This window comes from Caretta caretta, chromosome 7 (assembly GCF_965140235.1).
Source record: "Caretta caretta isolate rCarCar2 chromosome 7, rCarCar1.hap1, whole genome shotgun sequence".
Classification (NCBI taxonomy): domain Eukaryota; kingdom Metazoa; phylum Chordata; order Testudines; family Cheloniidae; genus Caretta; species Caretta caretta.
This window is the reverse complement of record NC_134212.1, coordinates 113,573,076-113,596,616: the sequence shown is the minus strand read 5'-3', so window position 1 is coordinate 113,596,616 and position 23,541 is coordinate 113,573,076. Positions and strand designations below refer to the sequence as shown.

General features: G+C 41.3%; 1 protein-coding gene across 1 annotated transcript in view; it reads left to right on the top strand.

Annotated features, from left to right (window-relative positions):
• The window catches only part of TRUB1 (TruB pseudouridine synthase family member 1), a 42,789-nt gene extending 23,962 nt beyond the window's left edge, over positions 1-18,827 (top strand). The window contains exons 4-8 of the mRNA XM_048859489.2: positions 3,989-4,070; positions 13,030-13,102; positions 15,716-15,855; positions 16,948-17,004; positions 17,963-18,827. Of these exons, the coding sequence (XP_048715446.1) occupies positions 3,989-4,070; positions 13,030-13,102; positions 15,716-15,855; positions 16,948-17,004; positions 17,963-18,177 (567 nt within the window). The 3' untranslated portion in view covers positions 18,178-18,827. The remainder of the gene's footprint in view (positions 1-3,988; positions 4,071-13,029; positions 13,103-15,715; positions 15,856-16,947; positions 17,005-17,962) is intronic.
• Positions 18,828-23,541: the final 4,714 nt, after the last annotated feature.

Sequence of the window (23,541 nt, the reverse complement as noted above, 5' to 3'; positions counted from 1 at the left end):
TGCATCCCAGAGGTTGAGTCTCTCTTCTAAAAGTTGCTGTTCCATTTTTTTAAAAAAGCTTTTAAAACAGGTTATAATTTAGGATTTCATGTCTCTGGCCCTTTTCCCAATAAAACCTTGATATATAAAATAAAACAAAACTGAGAAGTACCGTTCCCATGGTCTCTCTGGCATTTTCATTGACAAGTGGTATGGACATGCCTGGCTGTCAGCCCAGGGTCTCTTACCATTGTGAAACTGACTAGAAAGAATGTAAAGTTCCTAGCTATGGGTGCAGAGAACCCATGTACCTTTTCTTTCCCCCCCACTCCAGTAAATCTGTATATTCAACCTGAGTATCAGGGTTTAACCAGTAAATATCAGTTGAAGTCTAAAACTGGAAGCATTTATTTAGAGTGGCTATTCTTTTACCAAAAGAAACATTGTTATGTAATCCCCCGGGGGGTTGCCATTTGTGTGTGACTCCTGCCAGTCTTACCCGGCAGAGCCAAAGGGAATGGCTCAGGTTACCAGGGTCCCACTTGCAGTGATGACTGCAGGAAAAAAAGCTGCCCCACACTTCTCATCCTGCAAATCTGCCAGTGGGTGGCCCAAGCCATCGAGATGTGTCAAGAATGATCAAAGTGTGGAACACCTGGCTTTTGTTCCACATCCCACCATAATTGACAGAATGCCCCATGCTTTGACACTAACACCTGTTTTTAGGGATATTTCCTCACTGTGTGAATGAAACAAGCCAGTTTTCCAGTCTCTTACAGTGTGGAAAAGTGGTGGGGGAAAATCCCTGCACAGCTTGTTTGAGCACTGGGAGGCTTAGAGAGAGGGTTTCTGCCTGAACCTCACGTGGAATGCCTTGGGGAAGGCAATTTTAGAGAGGAAGTAGGTGGTGGGTGCTGCCCCACAATACAATCAGTTTAGTCTGGGAGCAGCTCAGTCTCCCATGGAAAAATGCAGTGGCTTAGCCTGCTTCCTCCCTCTCTACAGTTGTTAGTTCATGGGGTCACTCCCTCAGACACCTCTCTGCTTTTTGCAGGGAGGAGAGAGAAAGACCGGGCAGAAAGCACTGAGCTGCTAGAGGAGGGTCGTCTCCTCTAATCACTGGTCTCTGCTCTGTGACCACAGCTGTAGTTTTCAGCACACGAGAACAGGGAGGCAGCACTAATGTTGTATGTATCACATAATGCAGTGCACTTGGGAGGTTTGTCAATTCCCACAACTTTCTGATTGCCAGGCTGGCTTTGGCTCCAGTTGCTATAGAAGCAAGAGCCTCCCTCTCCAGATAGTAGCAGGGCACATGTGACCATTTCTGTCCAATACAGGCTTTGCCACAATTATCCCTCCATTGTCTCCTCCAGATTAGATAGCTGTAGGTGGGGCTGAAAGTTGAAGCTAGTGAAGAATGCTGCAGCTTGCTTGTTAAGGAGGGTTACATTGGATTGGTGCTCCATGACGTGCAGTGGCTCCCACTAAACTTCCGGCTTGAATTCAAGGTGCTGGTTTTAACCCATGAATCCCTAAATGATTTGGGACCTGGTTACCTGAGAGATCAACTCTCAACTGTATATCCCAGGGAGAGATTAGCAGAGGTGATTGGGCCAGAGCTTGCTCAGTAGAGATGAGAGGGAGCTGCTGGTGGGGTGTTCTCTGTGAGAAGTCTTCAGCATTGGAACTTGCTCCACAAGCCCATCTTTGTTACCCTTTGGAGTGCGCTGCAGTGCCCACCCTCTTTCTCTTTCTGTTAAGGAGGGTCTGAGCTGAGGTGGAGGTGCTGAGGAGCAGCTGTTTCTCTATGGTGATGTGGTAATTTATCACTTATGAGAGAGCTGGATTGGCGCCTGTAGATGTATTTTTAAAAATTGAAGAGAGAAATGGCCAGTGGAGGTGAGAAAAGGTCACCAGAAGAATCATACCCAGTATATGTTGCTGAGGTCAGGGAGAGCTTAACTCCAAGGGAAGACAACTCCGAATTCTAAGACAGTCAAGTGAGGTCTAAGAGGAGCATTAGGCTCAGTCTGAGCTCTTGGCCTCTCCTCTGCAACCTCCTGTGATCAGCAGGGACTGAAGGGATCCCAGACTCTGTAAATGGCCTATGATGACTGTAATAGATAATTACAAATACCCAAGGGTGCTGTTGAGATTGATAATGAATCATATATAACTCTCAATTTCCTAGACCTTTTGTGGCTTGATTTTTCTCCAGGTGTGGATTAGTGTACCCCTCGCTTTGTTGGTCTATAACTAGACTGGGATTTTCTCTTTGCAAGTATCCTTTGATACACGCACTTTTTGTAAATTAGAAAGGTTTATGACCTTATGCAGAACTGAAGAGATAGAAACCCAGGCTGTGGAATGTGTTCACCATTCAGTGATGGAGTTTCCGTTTATATAGATCCAGCATAAAGAATTTTTCTCCACTGCTGGAATGTTAAATTTAATAATGTGGTTGTAATGGGCAGCCTGAGGCTAGTTGCTTATAACCAGATTTTAAAAAATCATCATCCATGCCTGGAAGATGCCAGGGCTTTCATTCCATTGGAACCTCTTTCAGCCTGAAATCTAATGAAAGACCTTAAAGGTTTAGTAGTAATCGAACCATTCAGACCTGTTCACGCACTCATTGTAACATCTGAAAAAGTTGTCCAATATATAGTATTTTATTTTGCATGTTATTGTTCAAAAGTCCTTTCTTGCTCTCTGGCTGTGCCCTAGTAGTTTGAAGACTGTTCTCCTTATTGCTTTATTTACAGAGAGAGAGAGTTGTAAACTAGTAACTTTTGTCGATTGTTTGTTTGTTTGGAGATTATTGTAGCCTGGCACCCAAGGACACTGATAGGCCATATGAATAAGGTGTAGGTGGCTGCAGGCCTGATACCTGTGTGACAATTAGCTTAGCATAATCAAGGCCTAGCTTTTCATAAGGAACTAACTCATAGATGACCTTATGTCACAAGGTGTGTATTACAGTGGTACACGACAGAAAATGGTGAAGTGAGGAACCGCAGATATATGCTTTTGGGATTTTAGAGAAAGTTTGGAGGATGTTGAGTTTAATCAAAACTTATATGTACTAATTGCAGGTATGCTCTAGCAACTAGTTGACTTAAATGCTAATAACTATGAGGTAAATGGTTAATTAACCTATAGATGTTAGGAACCCCAATATTATTGAGGTATGGAAGCCCGTGGCTAAAACCATCACTAAATATGTATAAGGCTAGTGAGTGTTAGCATAAACCATTATAAAAGTTGGTACCCAGGCTGTGGGCAGTGGGAAACATTGGAAAACGCTGACTTCATGACTACATGTGAGCCAACTCACCTGCACTGAGGGTCCCTACGAGGGATGATGTGAATAATGCATGGAGTACTGGGCGTTCTGTATTGGCGCTATCTCCTTTGCTATACTACAGGGTGTATAATTCTGTTTGTTGTGCTAATAAATTTTATAGCATTGATAATCAGATAATTCTTCTTCCTTTCCCGTCCATACTATGGTGTGGTACTCCATTCCACTGCTGAACAGTTGTCCTGCTTTGCCTCAGAGATAGCCGCATTACCGTGGTTCATAAGTCCTTCATCTTCTCTCTGTCTCATATTGTATTAAGACTGTAAAGCACTGTGCAGTCCTTTGGGATGAAAGAGCCTACTGTATTTAAGATGATATTATGGCAAATATTTTGCTCATTCTTTTATTTCACTAAAATATTTCTATTGTTAAGCCCTTACAGCACACCAACTTAGTTTTAATGTCGCTTAGCTACCACATTACCTAACTCTTTTTGAAAATCCTAAATCAATGAAAGGATATGGCCATGTAATGCTGGATTTCATTTCTTGTGAGTTTCGTATCTTAATATTTCCATCTTTGGTTCCCCAGAGTTGTGTGGTTGGTTATTCATGATCCAGCTTTAGTAGTACCATCTGAAGTTCTCATGGGATGTTCAGTTAAAACTTTTAAAGACATTAATCTCTTCTTTTTCCTTCACAGAAGTACATGGCCATTGGGGAATTGGGAAAAGCTACTGATACATTAGATGCTACAGGAAAAGTAACTGAAGAAAAGCCTTATGGTAACTTTTTAATTAAATCATAGATATAGATTAATGTAAAGTGCAATAAATGGCCTGTATCTTACCAAAGTGAGGGAGACATTTTGGACTTCACACTCTTTAGTTTTTTCAGCATTACATTTGAGGGAAAGGAAAACAACTGACCTGCTGCAACAGTTATTATTAAAAGAAAAATACCTTCTTGGGGACAAGAGGATATAGCTCTTTGGAGCTTTGTGTCTCATACGATGCTGAGAATTAAATGTAATTTCTAAATCAAATTGCATGATTCTTTCAGCTTTAACCTCAGTGCCTAAGATCTCACAGCTGGGTCCAGCACAGTGGTTGATTTCAGTTTTTTCAAGAAACTAGCCTCAAACTAGTAAGGTGAAAAATAGAATCAGGCATAGCTGTATTGTTTTGCCTTCAGTGTACTGGCATCACCAGTAAAATTGTCATCCTTCAGTGAACAATCCCATGAGGGATGCCTTTGCCCTTCAAACCCAGAAGGAAAGAAGTACTTTCGTCTCTCCTCCAAAAAGCCCCTTTAAGTACAGGCTTTTTTATTTTAAGATGGGGCTGGCATAGACTCACTTTTTCACCTGTTCATGCTGTCTCTCTTTTGCAGGCTGGCTCTTAGCAATCTAAATAAATGAGCCTCTCCTACACAAAGACCACGGTGCATAGGTTTGACAGTTTTGAACTAATTCTATTTACTGCTTTGTCAGTTCACATGTTCTGGAGTGCATTCACAGATCGGGCAAAGAAACCACTGTGTGTCTGAGAAATAATGCAGGACTAATTGGGAACCCACCTGGAAGTGTTTTGCCATTATTTCTTTCCCAACATAAAAAGAATGCTCTAGATAGTTGGTCTCCTAGCAACTCTTAGAGGCCCCACTCTGTTTCTGATACCTAGGAACAGGTAAATACAATAAAATTACTGTTCATTATCTTGTGATGAAGAAGGTATGCTGAATTTTTTCCCTTCCCTCTGGGTTTGTAATTTTTCTCCTTACCCTTGGTGCAGGCAAGCACCAGTTCCTGTTTCACCCTGAAATGCATTGCCGATGCTGGCTGGTAATATCTTTTTGACTGCCTGGTGCTGCTCAGAGAACTTGCTCACTCTGCCTCCATTCACTACTGAGTGGTCAGGGGCTACAATAGAGTCTTATTATCCAGCTATCTAGGCTTTTGTAAGGTTGCCCATCTGAGTTGCTAATCCACACAGTTTTATAATAGGTACAAATCAAAGTGGTCTCTACTTGCTTCTCAGAAAGGCAGAATGCATGATTCTGTGCTAACACGCTGTTACGCTAACAAAATACACTGCAGAACATTCACCAGGCCATGATGAAGTATTATCACAAGTAATTAAAACTCAATTCCCATTGCCAGAATGGATGAACCAGGTATATTTCATGATCCATTAGCCTTGCTTGCTTCTTGTCTTCACTGCATTCAGAAATTTACTGGGGCTTGCCGCCATTAGTGCAGACCAGCGAGATTGTATTGTGAAGTAACAGACTTTTTAGACAAAGGAAACGCAGTGGATCTAATTTACCTCGATTTCAGGAAGGCATTTGATATCGTGCCACATGGGGAATTATTAGTTAAATTGGAAAAGATGGGGATCAATAGGAAAATTGAAAGGTGGATAAGGAATTGGTTAAAGGGGAGACTACAACGGGTCCTACTGAAAGCTGAACTGTCAGGCTGGAGGGAGGTTACCAGTGGAGTTCCTCAAGGATCGGTTTTGGGACCAATCTTATTTAATCTTTTTATTACTGACCTTGGCACAAAAAGTGGGAGTGTGCTAATAAAGTTTGCGGATGATACAAAGCTGGGAGGTATTTCCAATTTAGAGAAGGATAGGGATACCCTACAGGAGGATCTGGATGACCTTGTAAACTGGAGTAATAGTAATAGGATGAAATTTAATAGTGAGAAGTGTAAGGTCATGCATTTAGGGATTAATAACAAGAATTTTAGTTATAAGCTAGGGACGCATCAATTAGAAGTAACGGAGGAGGAAAAGGACCTTGGAGTATTGGTTGATCATAGGATGACTATGAGCCACCAATGTGATATGGCTGTGAAAAAAGCTAATGCGGTCTTGGGATGCATCAGGAGAGGTATTTCCAGTAGGGATAAAGAGGTTTTAGTACTGTTATACAAGGCACTGGTGAGACCTCACCTGGAATACTGTGTGCAGTTCTGGTCTCCCATGTTTAAGAAGGATGAATTCAAACTGGAACAGGTACAGAGAAGGGCTACTAGGATGATCTGAGGAATGGAAAACTTGTCTTATGAAAGGAGACTCAGGGAGCTTGGCTTGTTTAGCCTAATAAAAAAAGGTTGAGGGGAGATATGATTGCTCTCTATAAATATATCAGAGGGATAAATACCGGAGAGGGAGAGGAATTATTTAAGCTCAGTACCAATGTGGACACAAGAACAAATGGATATAAACTGGCCACTAGGAAATGTAGACTAGAAATTAGACGAAGGTTTTTAACCATCAGAGGAGTGAAGTTTTCGAATAGCCTTCCGAGGGAAGCAGTGGGGGCAAAAGATCTATCTGGCTTTAAGATTAAACTTGATAAGTTTATGGAGGAGATGGTATGATGGGATAACATGGTTTTGGTAATTAAATATTCATAGTAAATAGGCCCAATGGCCTGTGATGGGCTATTAGATGGGGTGAGATCCAAGTTACCCAGGAAAGAATTTTCTGTAGTATCTGACTGAGGAATCTTGCCCATATGCTCAGGGTTTAGCTAATCGCCATATTTGGGGTCGGGAAGGAATTTTCCTCCAGGGCAGATTGGAAGAGGCCCTGGAGGTTTTTTGCCTTCCTCTGTAGCATGGGGCACGGGTCACCTGCTGGAGGATTCTCTGCTCCTTGAAGTCTTTAAACAACGATTTGAGGACTTCAGTAGCACAGATATAGGTGTGAGGGGTTTTTTTGTAGGAGTGGTGGGTGAAATTCTGTGGCCTGCGTTGTGCAGGAGGTCAGACTAGATGATCATAATGGTCCCTTCTGACCTAAATATCTATGAATCTATGAATTTTGCAAAGGGGAGAGCAGAAGAACCACGTGCTCTCCTCCACCCTTACTTCCCCCTATTTGTTTCCTTCTCTTCCCATCTCTTCCCAACCTCCCAAATGGCTGGTTTCAGCTTCCTTCCTGCTGATTTTTTTTCACATTATACACTGCTGAGGTTCGGAGCTGAATTTCAACTTCCCTTTGACCTTTAGGTCCTAATCTTGTGAGATGCCAAGTGCCCCCTATTCCCATGGAATCCAGGACTGAGCCCTAAGTGTGGGGGAGGGAAAGCGGCCTATGAGATGTGCAGAATTCTTCCTCAATGATCACACTGGGTCCAGAGTGGAGAGCACTTACAGAAAACTGCCCACTGTCTGAACCAGAAGCAAGCAGTAAAATTTTATAGAAAAGTCTCTAGACAGAATTTTAGAAAACAAACCATTGTAAATATAAGTTACACATTGCAAGGATGTGTTGAAAAGGTCTGCTTGGATTTTAATCCCTCCCAATCTTTTAGTTAATAGGTTTTGGGTTTGGTTTTTGTTTTTTGGAAAAAGCACCTCGTACAGCGAGATTGATTCTTGCTTCCGCAAGTGGAAATTGTTTCACGTTATTGCCTTGCTGTTGGAAAATGAACATGGACTTTGAAAGTAGCTGTGAACTTGGTTTAGAGCTCCTCTGATGCTTTTCTGGGAGAGCCGTTTACATTTTGTGGCTCCTTTGGTAATGATCCACAGAAGTATACCCACGTCCCTCCCCAGCCTCTTCTTGGCTAAATCCAGGCATTGGGAACAGAACTTGCAAAGAGCAGCTCCAGATCTTTGCCAGTGAAGTGAAGGGATGTCATTAATAGAACTGGTTGAATAATTATAAAAGAGAGAGAACAGCCCTCCTTTTCCTCTTTGAAAATCATTTGCAAGCAGACTTTATCCCAGATCCTAAACTGATATATACTGGCATAGCTCCATTAAACTGACACTGTTTGGTGATCTATATCCTGTTTGTTTATCTGATGAATAGTTTATGCAAACAAACATTGAACAAATGTGACTCTTCAGCTTGTACTGGAGCGCTCTTACAATAATTTGTACCATTTTTTTGCACATATTATTTTGCTTGATCTTAATCATTGACCTGTTTTCCTTCTATAATCTTATCAGCGTCCCAATGCACTGTTGACCTGAGAACTTCTGGTCTCAGAAGACAAAGGAGTTATTTTGATTTACACCAGTATAGATAAGACTAGAAGTTCTTGGGTCAGTAGTACATCGGGAACTTGATGGACTTGCAACAGGGGACTATTCAATCCGAATCTGGCCTGTGTAGCGGTCACTGGTCACATTATTTCTTTCAGTGCTTAGGATAGTGTGTAGAAACCATTGGCAAATTGTGTGCAGTGCCTATTCCAAGCACTAACTGGACATCACTGCTGTATTTTAAACCATTATGCAACAGGTGGCAAACTCTAAAAGCCTGCATAGAAATACAGGGCTCCTCTATTAAGTCGTCCTTTTATCTGCAGCTTGAAGCCTACATGAAGGTACTGTGTAATTTTTTTCTGAGTCCTACTAGCAATTATAGCTTTTACCTCTCCCCAGGATGTAAGACTGGGTAGAGTATATTTCTCTACAGCAGTAAAAACTAGATCTAGAAAAAGAGAGGCCTGGCAGGGAAAACCTCAGGAACAGCCAATCTTGGGGAGAAAGTTTGGCTGGCCGTTGTGTGGTGGCTGTGGTGGATGAATTACCAGCAAAGCCAAACCTCAGGACTGGGGTAAATCTGCACTACGTATAGTATGCATATGTTCTAATCCGAGCAGGGTGGGTACAGAGTTTACACAATGTTTCAGCAAAGTCACGAATCTTATATAAACCCACAAAAGCAAAGACAGCTTCAAGATAGCAAAAAAATCCAAACTGACTTATCAGCCTGTAATGGCATTGGGGGAGGGGCAGACAGGATTGTCATTTTTAGTACCAGCCTGTTCAAACCGTGAGAAATTGCGGAAGACCAACATTATTTATTCTAGGTCCTAACAGGCTAATTTGTAAATGTTTACTTTGATAAACCGACATAGCAAAACTTTGTTTGTTAATGACTGAACTGCAGTATGCCTCACTTTTTCTTTTTTCTTTTCAAAGATTACTAAATTAGCTGTGCCACAAATTATTTTCTCCAGAGCTTAGTGGGCTCTTTCCTATTCCCCTCTCAATCTGGGGAGTATGAGTGTGACGGGTTGGATCACAGAAACCCCCTCGGGGCTGCCAACTGATGTGCCAAGACTACTTCTGCCCCTGATTTCCCTGCCCTCCCAGCTTGGGACTTCAGTGCCCTGCCTGGTTTGAGCCACACCCGCTAGTCTGCTGCAAACCCAGACCCAGGTCTGACCCACATCTCCTAACAGCTGTAGGCTTAAACTGAAAGCAGCTTAAGAAGTGTTCCTGTCTTTAACACTCAAATGCCCAACTGCCAATCGGGTCCAACCCCCAAATAAATCCATTTTACCCTGTGTAAAGCTTATACAGGGTAAACTCATAAATTGTTCGCCCACTATAAAACTGATAGAGAGGTATGCACAGCTGTTTGCCCCCCCCAGGTATTAATACATACTCTGGGTTAATTAATAAGTAAAAAGTGATTTTATTAAATACAGAAAGTAGGATTTAAGTGGTTCCAAGTAATAGCAGACAGAACAAAGTGAATTACCAAGCAAAATAAAATAGAACACGCAAGTCTATATCTAATACAGTAAGAAAACTGAATGCAGATAAAAACCTCACCCGCAGAGGAATTCCAGTAAGCTTCCTTTTACAGACTAGTCTCCTTCTAGTCTGGGTCCAGCAATCACTACACCCCCTGTAGTTACTGTCCTTTGTTCCAGTTTCTTTCAGGTAGCCTTGGGGGTGGAGAGTCTATCTCTTTAGCCAGCTGAAGACAAAATGGAGGGATTTCCCAGGGGTTTAAATAGACTTTCGCTTGTGGGTGGAGACCCCCTCCTCTCTCCTTTGCAAAGTCCAGCTCCAAGATGGAGTTTTGGAGTCACATGGGCAAGTCACATGTCTATGCATGACTCCGTTTTTACAGGCAGCAGCCATGATCCACATGCTACCTTGAACGTCCTTATGTAGAGTTCTCATGTGGATTGGAGCCTTCCAAGATCCATTGTGCATTAAGCTTCTTGATTGGGCACTTAACTTGCAAATTCCTTTCTAAAGAAGCTGACCAAATGCCTTACTAAGGCTATTTAAAATCAAATAAGTATACAGCCAATATTCATAACTTCGAATACAAAAATGACACATGCATACAAATAGGATGAATATATTCAGTAGATCATAACCTTTACATATGTTACATGGCATATGTAGCATACAACATATTCCAGTTATGTCATATATACATTCATAAGCATATTTCCATAAAACCTTATGGGGTGCACCGTCACAATGAGATCAAAGCAGGAATTGAATCCACCTGTGTCATTAAGTGCCCTAATCACCGATTCAATCCAGGCTGTGAATACTGAAAAAGAAAACAAAATGACACCCCTGCTCAGTTTACATACCAAATTTCAGCTGGAGCAAACAGGTTCACAGTGGAAATGCTGACAGGCTCATAAGGATAGTATTTACTGGCATATGGGTTCTTCTATGACACCTTGCTAAACTGCAGCAAACAGCAAGACTGCAAAACAATAACATACATGAGGTTCTTTAGGGGAAGCTCTGAATTTATGGTATAAAAGATTCTGCCATTCCCCTCCCCTGTTCTAATATGCGTTGGTCTCCCCAACATCCTTGACTGATTTATGAATCACTGCTGCATTACTGTTAATGACTCTTCTTTTAGACATCTGCTGGGCATAATGGCAGCATCTCCTATTGAAATTGCAGTGTTTGGTTTGCAAAAGTGAGGCATAAGTTGCTCTCCTCCGATGCTGCAATGGAGAGGAGACTGTTTGTTTTTGGGAACTAAACCCTTATGCATGTGTGAGATCCATCTGCTTTGAAGAACTACTTAGAGTGCAGAATAAAACCTAATAAAGGGACTGAGAGTGCCATCCATTTTATTTTGTTTTAATCAGAACTTCACTGACTTCACTGGGGTGACATGAACCAGATCTTTTTTATGAGAAATGGGGCCAGCCAATTCCTAGTCATTCGTTGATTTGCATGTGGATTACAGGTGTGAGGTTTGCTTTCTGAACAAACAAGAGGCAACTGTCATATTGAAACCCCTCTTAAGGAACCAACAAAACTGGTTACTGAAGAGATGGCCTTCTAATAAAAATAGTGCAGAACTGTACTCAGTACACTGGGGGCAATCTCTCTAGAGAGAAGAGATAGCTAATAAGGGTGTTTGCTCAATAAAATGGCAATAGTTAGAATGCATAAAGAAACATAACGATGCCTCCGTGAGCTTTACTGGGTCACATATTTAAATCTTGATAGTTAGGGAAATTTGATGTGATGTTCCCACTCTCTTCTCTTACTGGAAAGAAAATGTGTGCTTTACATCTCAAATGTCCTCTAAGATCATTCCCCTAAAGCTATGGGATTGACTGTTAAGAGAATCTGCTTAGTTTAGCCAGGTAGTTCCCTCCTTTATCAAAATCAAAATTAAGGAGGTTTTCATAGTCTTGCAATATAGTTTTCCAGAAAAATGAATACTCAGGCCTGAATGGAAATTGGAAAGTATTAATAAAATAACATATGTTGGGGTTTTTCAGCTCCTGAGTATAACCCCTTCCGCCCCAGTTCCTGCTAGTGACTACCAGTTTCATCTGCTGGGAGGGAGCATTAACTTTCACAATGTCCATTAAGTTCTGGGATGAATGGGGAGCCTCTACCTAATTCAAGAAGATAAAGGAGAGTGGGTTGGGGGAGGACATGAAAGGAAAGGGTGAGAGAAATGGAACAAGTTAAGCCTTATCCAAGTTTAACTCAGTTATGCAGAAAGAAAAAAAGAGAGGGGAGCAGAGGATCCAGGGAAAGGAAGAAAACTCGCTTGAGGGCTTCCCTACATGCATAAATTGTATCACTTTTACTGTACTGGTAATGGATGCAGTGATGGCAGTATTCTTGTACAGATAGGGGGATAAATTACACCAATATAAGGCATTTCTTTACCAGTGTAACTGGATCCAAATAGGGGTTGTATTGGTATAACTATTTCAGTAGGAAATTGCACCCCTAACTGAAATAATTAAATTTGGTACAAAAACTGTGTGTGGACCAGGCCTGAGAACTGATTTCCTAACTACAACTCCCTTCCCCCTTATGCCAGAGGCTGTGAAGTGGTGTGGCACAGAGCAGCTATGCGGGTCTACTCTACCCAGAGATCCTGTTGAAGGGAAATTCCCAGCTGGGCAGGTCTGCTGGTTTGCAGACACTTTGCATTGGCAAAGGGACAGTATCAGAACAGAGAATCAGGCCCAGTGTATTTACTTACTTTTTTTTTTTAAAGCTGCAGTTGAACAGGATGCTTGAGCACATGAGTAGTCCCACTGACTTCAATGGGATTTAATTATTATTTATGTTGCTGTAGCATCTAAGAGCCCTAATAGTGAACCAGAACCCCACTGTGTTCGGTGTTGTGTAAGCACAGAACAAAAAGGAGGTAACAATAATATTTGAAGTCTGGAGCATCTTTCTGTATTGGTGCCTAAAATAGGACTATTTAACTAAATTTTTAAAACCGCAAGAAACATGTAAATCAACCCAGACAATTTGCCCTCCTTAGCTTAAGTTTACTCTCACTCTTACCTCCTCCTCTACCCACTGTGGTCTCCCACCATTTTCTGTGAGATTCTTTTCTTAGTTTAGATTATAAGATCCAAAGGGCAGGGACCTTTTCTTTGTACCAGTTTGTAAAGTGCCGTGGGCGCTATATAAATAATCAGTGCTAACTATATCTTGTTTCCTTTTGACAGATCAGATAACAAAAGAAGATCTTGAACATGTGTTGCAAAAGTTCACGGGGGACATAATGCAAGTCCCTCCACTGTAAGTTCTGTAGTACTCAGGCACTGCCAGCAGCATTACTCCACTTGGAGCGTTTTTCAGCAGAATCCAGTTTTGCCATAAATGAAGAGTTCTCTTTTGACAAGAAGATATTGGCAAGGCAGGTTCAACCTTTGAATGGGCTAGAGTTTACTTTACTGCCTTTATCCTTGTGCAGTGGTTCTCAAACTGTGGGTCAGGATCTCAAAGTGGGTTGCAAACCCATTAAAATGGGGTCACCAGGGCTGGCTTAGACTTACTGGGGCCCGGGGCTGAAACCCAAACCCCACTGCCTGGGGTCAGGGAGGAAGCCCAAGGGCTTCAGCCTTTGGTTGCGGAGCTCACGTTACAGGCCCCCTTGCCTGGGGCTGAAGCCCTGGGGCTTCTGCTTTGGCCCCCCCTGCCTGGAGCGGTGTGGCTCAGGCTTTGGGCCTCTTCCCCACCTGGGGCAGTGAGGCTCGGTTGGACTCGGGCTTTGGTCCCCCCTCCTGGGGTCCTATAGTAATTTTTGTTGTCAGAAGGGGGTCATGAAGCAATGAAGTTTGAGAACCCCTGTCCTAGTGCCTAAAAACAACTCCCATAGAAAAGCACATGGAGACTCAGAATTCACTCCTTCAGGATTTTCAGCAAGGATTGCACAGGGTCAACCTGCCCACAATCAAGTCCAAAAAGAAAAAGAAAAAAAAAGGAATGTTTAATTCTTAAGTACCAACTTTATAAAATGTTATGATAAAGAAACAATAATAGTAACACCTTAATTTCTATAACATGACATGCTCCTTTATAACCCACATACATTATCTTCCCAGTTATACATGAACATAAGTAAAGAAAACAAATCAAATATAAACAGGTGATTCCAAACCGAAACACGGTGAGAAGTAACTCAGAGGTCCCAAAAACCTAGGTTAAGTTCACCTGAGTCTTAGATACAGTCTTTGATCACCAAAATGTGTACAGTCTGTCGAGTCAAAAGCACTGCAACATCTTCCCTCCACTTGCTTGCAAAAATCTCCGGCTGGAATCTATGCAGACTCTTCTTCCTCCTCTGCTAGTCAGCTAACTAATTAACCAACTGCTCAGTTTAAGTATATAGACTTAAAAAAACAAAACAAAACCTGTTACAAGAAAAATACAAAATTAAGAAAAGCAAAACATAAATGACACTTTCCCCATCATCATTCAAATAAGAGAAAAGTTGGGAGAATCATACAAGTTGAGACAATTTAAAACAGTTTGGCTAAAATCAAGCAACCTTCCAAGTATACAATAAAATGAAAGAAATTAGTTTCCCCTTCCAGTTTCTCCTTTCTGTAATTAACTCTTCCAGGGCTTCCCTGTTGGAGGGTTAACAGTATCACTATCCTGCTGCAAAAGGCTTCAGAGTCAGGGGGAAACAGCCTGCTTTCTGCTTTGTGTCTCCGCTTCTCCCAACCCACACACCTGTGTATGGCCTTTTGTAAAGCAGCTACCCTCGTGGAGTCTGAGTCCAGTTACTGGGAAGGTACCAACCATATCCAAAACTACCACACCCAATTCCAGAAACTTCTGAGGTGGAGTGTTAATTGTGCATCTGCCTAACAACAATGAACCAGACACAGCTCATTCCTACACACCCTTCTCTATAGATCGCTTAGAGAGAGATCCTCCTATTAAGCATGTGGGTTACACAGGCTGTAGGATTTATTAACTTGACAAATTCAGGGTTATGTTGATTTGAACATCCGATACAAATGGTCACATGGTACTGTGTTTTGTGGCAAAATTTTAACTTTGAGAAGGAATCTGATTCTATTTTTGCAAGAGTTTGTCAGGACACTGCATTATCTGCCAGTTAGTGGAGAATATTTTGAGACTTCCACTTCATTCTGTAAACAGAATGGTACTTTAACTTCTGTGTTTAAGGAAAAAAAAAAAGTTTGAGATTATTTCAGTACTAGCTTCCTGAAAATTTAAGTCTGTTTTCTGCAAGATACATATAAATCACTTCTGGTAAACTTGGGTAGTTTTTCTTTTTTTAACATCATCCTGAGCTGATGACTGCAGTGGTCTTTGGATAAGGCCCTTTGTCACCATTTAAATTAATCTAGTTTAATCAATAGTGGTCAGTTAGACATACTGAAACAAGGCTGGGTAGTTGGTAATTGCCTCTCATGAGAGACTCAAGACTGAAGCAATGGAGATACTCTGAGTCAGGGGGTCAAGGTGAAGGGAAGCTGTCTGTACAGCATCAGCTGCATTGCCTACCGATCGTGGGCCCAACATAACATGCGGTATGTGTGTTGGTCCCATAGGCTTCAGTGGGGCCATGTGTTTGTCAGTTACCATACCCACTATTGATTCTTCACTTTCATAAGCAATTAATTCAATTATGAACCCTTTTAAAATGCAAGTATTGAATAGGTGACTCCCAACATTTATTGCACTTAACTATTTCTCGTATAAAGAGGCTCCTGTGTACAAATGATTTCAATAGTTCTTTTTTTATGAGCACTTGGAGAGGATTAGAAGGCTAAAATGTATCCTTCTGTAGTGCAGTATTAATAGGATTTTGAGGACAGGAGGCTTGTTGTGTTACAGCTGTATGACATACATTTGTACGGTCTATCCCACCAGCTATTCTGCTCTGAAAAGAGATGGACAAAGGCTGTCGTCTCTGATGAAGAAAGGAGAAGCAGTGGAAGCAAAGCCTGCTAGGCCGGTTACAGTGTACAGCCTCTCTCTCCAAAACTTCCAGCCACCGCTGTTCACACTGGGTAAGGGACAAAGATTTGATGTAGGCTGATGCTCCCAGCTTGTCTACACTCAAACTGGAAATGAAATAACTAAGTGGGTTTCAGTTCACATAGTTAGTTATTTCAGTGCGTGTCTGCACATGGGCGCTTCATTTTGCAACAAGAGTGCCCCGATTCGATTTGACGTAAGCTGATTTCATATTATCATTTGGTGGGGAACTTGTCTGGGCTGGGAAGGGAATTATTCACACCCACCACAATTGCATTCCTGACCCCTGGCTCACTCCCTCCTGAAAGGGGGAGGGAGGAACAATGATATGACCCCGTTTCCAATTCAGGGAGAGGAGATCCACGCTCCCTTCTTCCATCTGTAAAGAAATGTAGTTCACGCATTAGGACGTGCAGAAATGAATTGGAGGAATCTTTGGAAATCTTATCCTCCTTTAATATTGACAGTGAAGGCAGAAAAGTTATATGCCTTCTGGAATCACTCTGATTGCTCCCTTGGAAGCCCTTTGGTGTACTACATGTCGTGTTGTTAAAAGTGGGTACGGCCACTATATTTCAGTGGTGTGTGTTATTTAAATAGTTAGTTATTTTATGGTTGGGAGATTAGCAGCTGATCACTGCAGGAGGCGGGGAAGGGCAGGGACGGGGAGTTAATGAAGACAGGAATAGTAAAGCTGGGTTTTTATAATGTCACAGCTCGTGTCAGCTGTGCACTTTAAGTACAGTCAATATTTTAAAGTGTTCATTGTCGGTTTGGAGTAGCACTTAAAATGACTGTTTTTCATCATTGGAAAGATGAAACTTAAGACCTTTTGAAACCTTTCGAATGAACGAGACTGAAGTATTTATTAAAATGCCAAGGCCAACAGTTAATTTATAATGCATTTGTTCAGTCACTGTTATGTTTTCTTTCTCTCCTTTCTGGCTTTGCAATCTCACCCGCACATATGTTACAGGATGAATAATTTATACTGTATCCTATAAATATTTTATCACTTGATTGTTTGCTTAGTGCATTTTTACATTTATTTGGGAGCACGGTTTCTGTGTAAAGTAGATTTCATACTGGGCTGGCAATTTACTATGTCACTGTTAACATTCCAGATGTTGAATGTGGAGGTGGCTTTTATGTGAGAAGCCTGGTCAGTGACATCGGAAAAGGTAGGCCTGGAAAAAGCATGACTGCGTAAGGAATGTACATCTCTGCTAATTGAAGAATATTCTCCTTTTGTATATCTCTGGTCACCAGACCTGATGTGCTGGGCTGCCATGCTGTCATTCACTTTCGTGTGCTAGGGTAGTTGCCTCTGGCGCATAAAAGAAAGAAGCATAAATAATTGTGAAGGAATCACAAGGGAGAGAATAAAAATGGAGAAGGTGAAAGTGTTGGGCAGAAAAAAAAATACAAGGCCCTGTGATTTTATTTATTTTTCCCATTACCAGTGTGTGCTTGATCCTTTAAAGGACAAATACAGAGACATGGTCCCTCCCCCAAATTTCTCCTTTTGATTGCATTTCAAAATCATTTTGAAATTCTCCCACACCTCAGGAGATTAAGAGTATATTTCAGAGACTGTTCTTTATCCTGTGTCCAAAGGCCAACTCTATCTATGCTGTATCCTTGTGAACCTGATTCAGAATCTCTTCGGTCTCAGGGTGATTAATTATTGTATTTATCATATTTATCATAGATTGTTCCTCATTTTATACTGTTCTAGTAAGTGATATAAAGTAAAATTCTAGAAAATGCCTAGGCCTTATTTTTAAAAGGGATTGAGGCTTTTAAAAGTGGAACTTAAGCTCCAAAGTCCCAAAGTCACCTTTGAAAATTTTACCCTGGATCGGTTTTAACGTACATTACTAATTTTCTTTTTGTATTTTGATATGAATATGCAAAATCTCCTGAAGACCTTCATTCAGATTCTGATCTCCTTTACTCTGAAGTTGAACTTGTTCCAGATTTACCTTGATGTAAGTGAGCTGAGAATCTGAATAGAAGCCCCTTTTCTCCAACTAAAAAAATGAAAAAAATTAGTTCACTAGGGGTTTTGAACAACATCCATAGTTTTTAACTTGAATATTCACCTTTTCTGGCGGCTTTCTCCTTTTTATGCTATAGAACTCTCTTCCTGTGCCAATGTGCAAGAGCTGACCCGGACCAAACAAGGACCATTTACACTAGAGGAGCATGCACTTCATGAAGACAAATGGACAATTGATGAAATTGCACAGTCCTTGGAGCATTGCATGTCGCTTCTTGCAGTAGAGCCATCTCTTAAAAAATTAAAGACTGAGCATTCTGAAGAATCCACTGTGAATTGTGAAGATAAGTGATGTCAGGTCAAGGAAAAAGACTGAATGACTGAGACATCTTAAGATTGGAGTGGAATTGTCTTGCCTTGCTGAGTAAATTTACAACCTTGTGCATTGAAGATGACAAATTGCAAGGCAAAGAAAATCATCCCTTTCTATCTTTTTCTTGTGCTAAGATACATGCGCGTGCACACACAGTGTCCAGCATTTATTATTTTCTCACTTATATTCTGCACTGCACACTGTAAATGGATCTGTCACTAATGTAGACTCCTCATTGTACTCTTGAAAGACCTTGCAAGATACATTTTTGATACTACATTTGCAATACAAATTTTAAGTTTAAATTTTGCGAAATGTTCCTGGAAGGGGAAATATTTCATTTTCTTTCTGTAGCTGTTACTCAAATTCACATACTGGAAAATGGAAACAGAATTCCATGCCAGTTTGAAAGATGCAAAAATGTGGAATGGCACTTTTACTTTGAGTTCTTAAGAGATTTCTTGAAATAGAAATGATCCCACTGTGGTCCTTATTACATGGATTGGTCTGTCAGTGGAACAAGAGGCCCTGGTCAGCATTGCTGTGAATGAGTTGTAATATAATAAATACCATGATGAAAATTTCAGTTTAGCTGAACTGCTTACGCAAATAAACAGTAAGGAACACAATATCTCAGACTCTTTCTTTCTGCATAGAGATGCGCATATCTCCATACTGGTAAAATTTCATAATTTCTGTCTGCAAATATATTGAGATTATAGTTACCTGTTGTGCCCTTTTTGGGACAGAAGGGATTCACCTATTGTCCCAATGTATTGTCTGAGGTTCCTAATCAGCGCCAGTGGCTTGGATGGAGGCTTTAGGCCAATGTAATACTGGGTTTTGACCTGTGAGGCCCCCAATAGCAACTGTGTTGGTGACAAAGTGACCCACCATGAAGGATTTAAGTTGCTCAGCTGGGGCCTGATCTAAAGCCTGTTGAAGTCAATGGGAGCCTTTCAGTTGATTTGAGTTGTATTTAGATCAGACCCCTACTGACTTACAGCCTGAAGTTGTTGGAGACCATTGGAAAGCACTACTATCATAAGTTCTTTCCATGTGGAAAGAACTATCCCACCACACTTTCCTTCTGGAAGAAGGGGTACAGTAACAGCCTGAAGATGAGCATTATTGACCCTACTTAGAAGAAGTTAGCAGAGGGTCATCAGCCCTCTTGTTGTAGTGGGTACTGGGGATGTGCAGTTTAGTAAGGAAGTGATCACTGAGAGATCTCTTGCTTCATATTGCCTGAAGGATTAATGATTGATTGGCAGCTGTCAGCTAAGTGGGATGGATTGGCCATTGTTACAGTTACAGAAGGCCACCATTTTAAGGCCAAAGAGTACCACTATGATCTTCTGGTCTGCCCTTCTGTGATGTAACGTAGGGCATAGAGTATCATCAGACTATTCCCGAAGTGCAGGAAGTTACTCTTCCTTCCTATGCAAGTGAGCACTATCAAGCCCAGTATCTTTCATATACACACATTAAACCTTGATTTAAAGACTCCAAGTGATTGATGAATTCACCACTTCCCTTGGAAAATTGTCCCAGTGATGGGTCTCACAGATGAGCACCCTACCCACCAGATATAGAGTCATTCTCCCTTTCAGGACCAGTGAATATTCAAGTATTTTATACAAGTAGAAGAGCTTCACCAGGAGAGACCAAGACACCCATCCCAAGCTACCCAGTGGTTAGGGTATCTATTTGGGAGGTGAGAGACCAAGTTCAAGTCCCTGCTCCAATGACTATTGAAATATTTCTACAAACGAACAGCTTCAGTGGGAGAGATTGAGACCTGCTACAGAATACCCCACAGCCCAGCAGTTCATGCATTGTCCTATGCGGGGGTGGGTTCCCTGCTTCACATTAGCAGAGTAGGAAACAATCTGGGTCTCCCACATCCCAGGTGAGTGCTAATCACTGGGCCATAGGTTTATAAGGGAGGTGGCACCACCTCTTCCTCCTTCTTCCACCCCAACCACATCTTTTTTTTTTTTTTTAGATTTTTCTAGAACTATCCAGTGACCCCAAAAAATCAGTAATTTTCCCAGTTCTGTCTACAACAGGCGAGGTAGTTAGCATTTTTTCTTCTTTATCTCCAAAGGAAACCAAATGAAATAGCAAACAATCACCTTTCAGTGTACATCTCTTGAATGATCAAAGACTTGGATTAAAGCCCTGTTTTTTTTAAATTGTCTATCCCAGTCTTCCTAGGCTCTTGTAAAAGCCTAATTAGTTTTATCCCAGTGGTCCTGTAGAATTTAATGGTAAGCTTTCACTTTGTTCACATATCCTGGGGATATCTTTCTGGGTTTTTTTCCAATAGCCAACAAGAATAGAGTCTGCCAGTCTAGTTGTTATATCTGCAGGGAGTTGTTTTGGAGGAAAAGACTGGAACTGAAAATCTCCTTTTCTATTGTTAGGTAACATATGTACATAGTGCAATAACTGTCTCACACATTTGTCTCATCTGTTTGCTTGGTGTTTACCACTTTTCTCAGTATTCTTTTTAAGCTTTCAAAATATTCTTAAGTTCAGCAGAGTGACATATTTTCTTCTGCCTTTGAGTTAGTTTGATTGTGTCTAATTTGCTGCAGGCATTACCAATGTACTCATCATTGTGGTAATGAAGAGCCTGTTCCAAAGCCTATTACAATCAATGGAAAGGCTCCCATTGACTTATGTGGGCTTTGGATGAGACTCCAGGTGCTAAGCAAAATCTACATAGAAAGCAGAGAGAGAGAGAGTGTGTGTGTGTCTAATCAGGCATCTTCCTGAGTCATCTTTGAGGGCTTGTGAAGAGGTATGTAGACAAAGTATCTTGCCATGGGCTGTCTAAGGAGTACAGAGTTTGGTTCAAGCCCTGCATAAGAGTGACCCTGCTACCTGAGAGAATGCCTTCTCTCTACAAATTTGACTTCCCATAAAACTTTTGTTTCCTTGTGACACACGGTCAAGACACAGGGAGAGGTTTGTGAGGGCAGCAGTCAGAACTTTCTCGGGGGTGAGGCCTGAACTCTGGGATTCACCCCCACCAGAGGAATGAACAACCATAAAGACTTTCTCACTTACAGAACTAAATGAAAAACTTCTGCTTAGTTTTCCCTGAGCAAGTTCCTCATTCCTTCATCCCCTATGTCCCACAGATAAAAAGCTATAAGCTAATTGTTTGCTCTTCAAACTGGGAAGGAAGGAAGAAAGAGTGTATTCCTATTTTAAAATATCTGCAGGATCACAGTATCTACAGTAGGGAGCGGCACCTAGAAGGTGTTTGTGTAAAGAGCAAGCTTGACAGGACTGTATCAGTCGGTGAAGCCATGAATGAGGTATGCACAGCATTCCAAACACTTGTCCATACAACCCCTCACAAGGTGGTAGCATAGAGGGAACTGACCTTCAATGTTGGGCTATCTGTCCCATAACTCAGACTACCCTATCTCTTTCCCTGTGCCTCTTCCTGTGTGCTCAACTTGGTCTCTTCACTCTTTTCCTGTTTGTTCTCACGTTCTTTAATGGAGCACTGCTTTCCAGGTCTACTCTCCCTGCAGAGATTCCCCTCTCTGAACACAGGCTACCCTTATATCTCCCAGCAGTCCTGGTCCCTAGTGTCTTGCTGCTGTCACATTTCTCTTGTACACTTAGGGGGGCAGGCTACACCTGGCACAGGTGCAGCTCACAATGTCAATGTCACAGCTCAGAATAGCTACTTCAGGGATGCTTTAGAAAATTATTAAAAATATTTTGGGACTACTCCTTGTATCCCTCTATTTGTAAAGACCAGGTAGAGTCTTAGCTACTATGAGCCCTGCTGAATGGGGACCAGAGGAAGGTGCTGAGATCTGTAAAAAGGATCTAAAAACTTTTTCTAGACATAAAAATTCTCATGACCTTAAAGTCCAGTATCTTGGAACTTTCGAGGGCTGGAAATGAGTGCTCAGTCCCATTGGGAACCTTGGAATCTTTCTGCCCAATAGTAATTCCAATTTTCTTTTAAACACTTAAGGCCCAGGGATGGCAGACTTTAAACTCACTTTATGTCTAGAAGAGCTGCCTCTTTTCCAGAGCTGAATAGCACAACTATTCAGGGCATTGGTTAGGGATGATTTGGAAAGATTGACATAAGAAGTATCCAAGAACACAGATGAGATGTGTTAGTCGTCAGAGGACAGGTGAGGTGGTCAGAATTGCATGCTAAATATATTGTATGGGTCTGCAGCATGCCACATATGTAGAGATGATATGCAATACATATGCACTATGTAATTTTTATTACCGGGAAATGGCTTGATTGGAAAAGTGTGGTTTGTTTTTGAAGCTGAATACAATCACATTGAGCTCAGTCTCATCATCTCTAGCACACAGTAATGTGCCAGACTTGTCAGTCTCTGCATCCATTGGACAAGCACCTTTTCCACAGCTGCTTCCATGTCCTTGCCAAGGGTTATATAATTTATCGCTGTTTCATACTTTTGCACAGTTGGAATCCTACTTTCCTTACAAGGTCATCTTTTAAATGTGAGGTTCTCTTCCTAAACTCCAGTCATCTTACTGCAACAATTCTCCAGTATTCCTTTGTATTTTTGATTTGTGTTTTTTAAAGTAATCAGTGGTTTATGTATCCTAATCAACTGTGGGATTCTGTCCATGTATTCTATAATTGTTTTTGAAAGTAGTTTACTATTTAGGCTCTTCTCCTTTATCTTTTTTCTTCTTAACTTACATTGTTACTGTTTATAATAGGGGAAAGTTTAAAAAAGAAAAAGCCAAATTTTAATAAGAGAACAACATTTCTGGATAGTTAAGTTTTTTGTTTTAAATGCATGATCCTTTAAGTGCACAGCTCATCAGTATACTTTACTCAAAATTCTCAGGACTGGGTTACCAGAGTACCGGTTCCTTTTCACTGGCCAAGGTCAAGAAAGTTTTGTGTGTGCACATGCACACACGTTTCCAGTATAGACTAGCCGTGTGAATTCAGCCAGCCTGAATTACTGTCCCCATTAAGAAGCAGTCATTGTTTCCCTGGGCTTAAACTGGTTCTCTGGGAAACTTCCTGCTGAAGTAGAGTGCTAATAGTTAAGTGCATCCCAAATAACCAGTGTGCACTGTATCATCTGAATGCTTGCATCTCTACTTTGAAATGAGATGAAACATTAGTCTGGCTGTGTTTGTGCTCAGCTGCTGAAATCATGGCTGTGTTGAAGTGGAGGAGCAGCAAGATCATAATCAGAATGCTACAATTTCAGCATTCAAGACAGGTCCTAAACGGGTTCGGTGAAATTAGGTGGAGAAAATATTGGACAAATTTTCACTTAATTCCTTTGGGGCACTATAGTT